General features: G+C 38.1%; 1 protein-coding gene across 1 annotated transcript in view; it reads right to left on the bottom strand.

Moving 5' to 3' along the window:
* LOC148082960 (sodium-dependent neutral amino acid transporter B(0)AT1-like) overlaps positions 1-1,273 on the bottom strand; it is an 8,527-nt gene extending 7,254 nt beyond the window's left edge. The window contains exon 1 of the mRNA XM_087786107.1: positions 1,069-1,273. Within this exon, the coding sequence (XP_087642233.1) occupies positions 1,069-1,273 (205 nt within the window). The remainder of the gene's footprint in view (positions 1-1,068) is intronic.
* Positions 1,274-6,959: the final 5,686 nt, after the last annotated feature.

A 6,959-nucleotide genomic window follows, 5' to 3' on the forward strand; every position in this document is an offset into this window, starting at 1 on the left:
CATTTTCCTAAGTTTAGAGATTTTTCTCAGTAGAAGGAAACAGTTTCTGGTCAGTTTTCTTCAGTGTTGAACAAGAGACATGTCTTTATCAAATACAACACCCAGGTTTCTCAGGCTCAGTTTGACAGACTGACCTAAGTCACTCAAGTACTGACTCAACCCTGGAATCTTTTCATCAACAATCACCAGAGTTTCAGTTTTGTCCACATTTAGCTTCAAAGTGTTTTCACTCATTGTTTGATTTCTAGCAAACAATTGACTAAGTTCAGCCTCTGAGGCTCAGTTGGATCAACAGAGCAGTAGAGCTGGATGTCATCAGCAAACATGTGATAAGAAACATCTGGAAATCTCTGAATGATTTTACCGAGGGGAATCAAGTACAGCAAAAACAATAAAGGACCCAGAACAGAACCTTGAGAGACTCCACACAACAGATGATTCAGACCTCATTTGATTGACAGATACACTAAAACTGCGCCCAGAAAGGTATGATGAGAACCATTCTAACACAGACCCAGACAGTCTTCATCCCTCAGTCTTCTCAGCAGGATCTGGTTCAACTGTGTCAAAGGCTGAGGACAGATCCAACAGAACCAGAACATCATGATGTCACTGGACACTTTTAGTAAGACTGTCTCCGTAGATGTTTAAGAAGCCAGACTGAAACTTCTCATGGATGTCGCTCTGATCCAGGAACAGCTGCTCAGACACAACCTTCTCCAAGATCTTGGACAAGAATGAAGTTTAGAAATAGGCCTGAAATTACTGAGGTCAGTTGGGTCTAAGCCTGGTTTTTTGAGCAGAGGCTCCACAATGGTTTAAATGCATTAAAAACCCCTGTGGAAAGGGAGAGGTTCACCATATTGGTAACTCAGGGGTCAATTACATCAAATACTTTGATAAAAAGCCTACAAGGAAGGACGTCATCTGAGCAAGAGGAGGGTTTCATCTTGAAGGTGAGTAAAGACGAGTGTATTTATTGATTATTGATGAAGGTGAGTAAAGACGAGTGCATATATTGATTATTGATGAAGTTTATTCATCTATAATCTCAATAATAATACTCACCTCCTCCATGACTCTGGCACAGGTACGGAAACCTCCAGACGTTGCCGAGGCCGACACAGAAGCCCACACAGGTGAGCAGATACTGAGCCTTGTTGTCCCACTTGGGTCGATCTCCCGCCTCCTCCACCTCCATCTTCTCCAGCTCTCCATGGGTCGCGATCCGGTTCTCCAGGCCCGGGTTGGGAAACTTCAGCTTGATCTTCATCTTGTGTGGAATGTGAAGAAAGATTCTCGAGTTGCTTCTGTGAGTTACTGATTGTCCAGGAGCGTCTCTGCCGACTGACCCGGCTGTCGGTTAAATTCTGTTTTGTACCACGAGTTGTCAGCAGGTTTGATCCAGAGAAGCTCTGCCTCCTCTGTCAATCAAGATCTGAAGCAGGGGTCAAAGGTCAGAGAGTCTCACGGACGCAGGAGCAAACAGGAAGTGGTTCTGACTGGACCCGTGCCGAAGAAGCAGAACTCTCGTGAGGTTGAAGATAAACATCTTGTAAAACACGAGCGAGATAAGCTGAGATAAGAGTTTGTTGTCGTCAGCACGAGGACACAAACAAACTTTCAAACTTTATTAGAGGTTTATGGAGGAAACGATGGTCACGTGTGGTCGACTCATGGCTGAAGGTTCATCTGGTCTGATAGCAGAGATCGACATCAGCTGACGACTGGAAACATCGCTTTATGGAGCGAATGTTCGTCACTTGTGTTTATGACCTTGTTATTGGTCTTCAAACATCATTCAAAGCAAAGACACACGACGATGACATCGTGATTTACATGAAGTCACTGAATCAAACTAATGCTTTTATTTGACAGAAATAAAGTGAAGATGGTGTTTGACGTTTAGTCGATAAAGTGCTTCATAAAAGTGTGTTTTGTAACAGGATTCTAGACGACTAGAGAAGAAGTGGTTCGAAAAAACCTTGAATTCTGCCAGGACTGACAGGATGAGTTAAAAATATACAAGGCAGCTCTTCAGACAGCCAGAGGCAGATATTACTCATCACTTATAGAAGAACACTGTAGCTGACACGTCATTGAGCAGTTCCTCCACATCTCAGTGACTTCATGAACTTCTTGAAACAATCGTAACGATCAGAAGAAAGAATCATAAACTGCTAGAATCTTCTGAGTTCATACTTTGACTCATTTCTACCAGTGAGTCCTCGACAAATCACACATCAAGTCCTGGATGATAAAAACTGAGGTTCTACTAGTTGATCCACAACATCTCAGACAATCATTAGTTAATGATCTTTACAACATGGACTTGCTCCTTAAAATACATACAAATGTACAAACTTTAAAAAGATCAACATAAGACAAACTCAAGAGTCTCAGAGAATCAAGATCAAATCAAAGTGAGTTGAGATGTTTCTTGAAGGAGTCAGTAGATCATCAAACACACATGTTTCTTGAAGGAGTCAGTAGATCATCAAACACACATGTTTCTTGAAGGAGTCAGTAGATCATCAAACACACATGTTTCTTAAAGGAGTCAGTAGATCATCAAACACAGATGTTTCTTGAAGGAGTCAGTAGATCATCAAACACACATGTTTCTTGAAGGAGTCAGTAGATCATCAAACACAGATGTTTCTTAAAGGAGTCAGTAGATCATCAAACACAGATGTTTCTTGAAGGAGTCAGTAGATCATCAAACACAGATGTTTCTTGAAGGAGTCAGTAGATCATCAAACACAGATGTTTCTTGAAGGAGTCAGTAGATCATCAAACACAGATGTTTCTTGAAGGAGTCAGTAGATCATCAAACACAGATGTTTCTTGAAGGAGTCAGTAGATCATCAAACACAGATGTTTCTTGAAGGAGTCAGTAGATCATCAAACACAGATGTTTCTTGAAGGAGTCAGTAGATCATCAAACACACATGTTTCTTAAAGGAGTCAGTAGATCATCAAACACAGATGTTTCTTGAAGGAGTCAGTAGATCATCAAACACAGATGTTTCTTAAAGGAGTCAGTAGATCATCAAACACACATGTTTCTTGAAGGAGTCAGTAGATCATCAAACACACATGTTTCTTAAAGGAGTCAGTAGATCATCAAACACAGATGTTTCTTGAAGGAGTCAGTAGATCATCAAACACAGATGTTTCTTGAAGGAGTCAGTAGATCATCAAACACAGATGTTTCTTGAAGGAGTCAGTAGATCATCAAACACAGATGTTTCTTGAAGGAGTCAGTAGATCATCAAACACAGATGTTTCTTGAAGGAGTCAGTAGATCATCAAACACAGATGTTTCTTGAAGGAGTCAGTAGATCATCAAACACAGATGTTTCTTGAAGGAGTCAGTAGATCATCAAACACACATGTTTCTTGAAGGAGTCAGTAGATCATCAAACACAGATGTTTCTTGAAGGAGTCAGTAGATCATCAAACACAGATGTTTCTTGAAGGAGTCAGTAGATCATCAAACACAGATGTTTCTTGAAGGAGTCAGTAGATCATCAAACACAGATGTTTCTTAAAGGAGTCAGTAGATCATCAAACACACATGTTTCTTGAAGGAGTCAGTAGATCATCAAACACACATGTTTCTTAAAGGAGTCAGTAGATCATCAAACACAGATGTTTCTTGAAGGAGTCAGTAGATCATCAAACACAGATGTTTCTTGAAGGAGTCAGTAGATCATCAAACACAGATGTTTCTTGAAGGAGTCAGTAGATCATCAAACACAGATGTTTCTTGAAGGAGTCAGTAGATCATCAAACACAGATGTTTCTTGAAGGAGTCAGTAGATCATCAAACACAGATGTTTCTTGAAGGAGTCAGTAGATCATCAAACACAGATGTTTCTTGAAGGAGTCAGTAGATCATCAAACACACATGTTTCTTGAAGGAGTCAGTAGATCATCAAACACAGATGTTTCTTGAAGGAGTCAGTAGATCATCAAACACAGATGTTTCTTGAAGGAGTCAGTAGATCATCAAACACAGATGTTTCTTGAAGGAGTCAGTAGATCATCAAACACACATGTTTCTTAAAGGAGTCAGTAGATCATCAAACACAGATGTTTCTTGAAGGAGTCAGTAGATCATCAAACACACATGTTTCTTGAAGGAGTCAGTAGATCATCAAACACACATGTTTCTTGAAGGAGTCAGTAGATCATCAAACACACATGTTTCTTGAAGGAGTCAGTAGATCATCAAACACACATGTTTCTTAAAGGAGTCAGTAGATCATCAAACACAGATGTTTCTTAAAGGAGTCAGTAGATCATCAAACACAGAGATGGTTCCAAAGCTTAGGAGCAACAGTCTGGAAGGATTTCTCTCCTCTGGTCCAGAAGTTCAGGAACCATAAGTAGATTCTGATCCACAGACCTCAGAGCCCGAGCTGGGGTGTAAGTCTGGATCAGATCATGAAGTTCAGGAACCATCAGTAGCTTCTGATCTGACATAAGTTTCTGAAGATATCTTGGTTATTACTGTAAATCAAATTCCTTGAAAACATCACAGATGACAATGACACGATATATTGATTAATCCACACGTGTGTCATTGATGTTTATCAATACATTTGAACACAAATCATAATAAAAACTTCAAAAACATGTTAAAAGTAAACAGCTGTAGTTTTGTTCTCGACCACAAGAGAGCAGCAGCTGCAGTCGATTCTTTTTTAAATTCAATGTTACAGGAAAGAATTAAACCGTATCATTGTAAACATTCAAAAGTGATACAAATCATTCTAAAACACCAACAGAGACTCAAAGGTTCAAAGGAGCAGATCGTGAACGACAGATAAAAACGTGCAGATAAGACGCATCAAAGAAACAGAAAACCTCTGCAACACTAACACACACATGTCTGTTTCCTAATCTGTAATATTTGTTTATTTACTCTACAAAGTCCAAGAAGTTCATATTCTTTCACATTTGTTGGATTCAAGAGAGTTTCTTATGTTATTGTTGTATTATGTTGATAAAACTTCACAGATTGTAAAAGAATTAATGTAGAAGAATCTGTGGTTTAGTGGAGGAAGATAGAGACGATACTTAAGTAAGTAAGTAATGGTAAGTTAGTAAATAATGGTAAGTAAGTAAGTAATGGTAAGTTAGTAAATAATGGTAAGTAAGTAAGTAATGGTAAAATAGTAAATAATGGTAAGTTAGTAAATAATGGTAGGTAAGTAATTTAATAAGTAAGTAAGTAATGGTAAGTAAGTAAGTAATGGTAAGTAAGTAATGGTAAGTAAGTAAGTAATGGTAAGTAATTAATGGTAAGTAATTAATGGTAAGTAATTTAGTAAGTAAGTAAGTAATGGTAAGTAATTAATGGTAAGTAAGTAAGTAATGGTAAGTAAGTAATGGTAAGTAAGTAAGTAATGGTAAGTAAGTAATGGTAAGTAAGTAAGTAATGGTAAGTAATTAATGGTAAGTAATTAATGGTAAGTAATTAATGGTAAGTAAGTAAGTAATGGTAAGTAAGTAAGTAATGGTAAGTAAGTAATGGTAAGTAAGTAAGTAATGGTAAGTAATTAATGGTAAGTAAGTAAGTAATGGTAAGTAAGTAAGTAATGGTAAGTAATTAATGGTAAGTAATTTAGTAAGTAAGTAAGTAATGGTAAGTAAGTAATGGTAAGTAAGTAAGTAATGGTAAGTAAGTAATGGTAAGTGGTTCTTACTTTCAGAGCTATTCATGGTCAGGCTCCTCCTTACATCACTGATCTGATCCAGCCTTACACCCCAGCTCGGGCTCTGAGGTCTGTGGATCAGAATCTACTTATGGTTCCACGCACACGACTCAGGACCAGAGGAGAGAAATCTTTTCAGGCTGTTGCTCCTAAGCTTTGGAACGATCTTCTCTCTCTTTGCGCTTGATGATCTACTGACTCCTTTAAGAAACATGTGTGTTTGATGATCTACTGACTCCTTCAAGAAACATCTGTGTTTGATGATCTACTGACTCCTTTAAGAAACATGTGTGTTTGATGATCTACTGACTCCTTCAAGAAACATCTGTGTTTGATGATCTACTGACTCCTTTAAGAAACATGTGTGTTTGATGATCTACTGACTCCTTCAAGAAACATGTGTGTTTGATGATCTACTGACTCCTTCAAGAAACATCTGTGTTTGATCATCTACTGACTCCTTCAAGAAACATCTGTGTTTGATGATCTACTGACTCCTTTAAGAAACATCTGTGTTTGATGATCTACTGACTCCTTCAAGAAACATGTGTGTTTGATGATCTACTGACTCCTTCAAGAAACATCTGTGTTTGATGATCTACTGACTCCTTTAAGAAACATCTGTGTTTGATGATCTACTGACTCCTTCAAGAAACATGTGTGTTTGATGATCTACTGACTCCTTCAAGAAACATCTGTTTGATGATCTACTGACTCCTTCAAGAAACATCTGTGTTTGATGATCTACTGACTCCTTCAAGAAACATGTGTGTTTGATGATCTACTGACTCCTTCAAGAAACATCTGTGTTTGATGATCTACTGACTCCTTCAAGAAACATCTGTGTTTGATGATCTACTGACTCCTTCAAGAAACATGTGTGTTTGATGATCTACTGACTCCTTTAAGAAACATCTGTGTTTGATGATCTACTGACTCCTTCAAGAAACATCTGTGTTTGATGATCTACTGACTCCTTCAAGAAACATCTGTGTTTGATGATCTACTGACTCCTTCAAGAAACATGTGTGTTTGATGATCTACTGACTCCTTCAAGAAACATCAGTGTTTGATGATCTACTGACTCCTTTAAGAAACATCTTAAGACGTTTCTATTTGTTCAGGCTTTTCCTTGAATTTCTCGAACTCCTGTGTTGTTCTCGGTGTTGTCTTGATCTTTGAAGTATGTACTGTTTTGAGTATTGTTTTGATTGTTAAAGCGCTTTGTGACCC

This window comes from Callionymus lyra, chromosome 3 (assembly GCF_982586985.1).
Source record: "Callionymus lyra chromosome 3, fCalLyr1.hap1.1, whole genome shotgun sequence".
In the NCBI taxonomy this organism is placed as follows: Eukaryota; Metazoa; Chordata; class Actinopteri; order Syngnathiformes; family Callionymidae; genus Callionymus; species Callionymus lyra.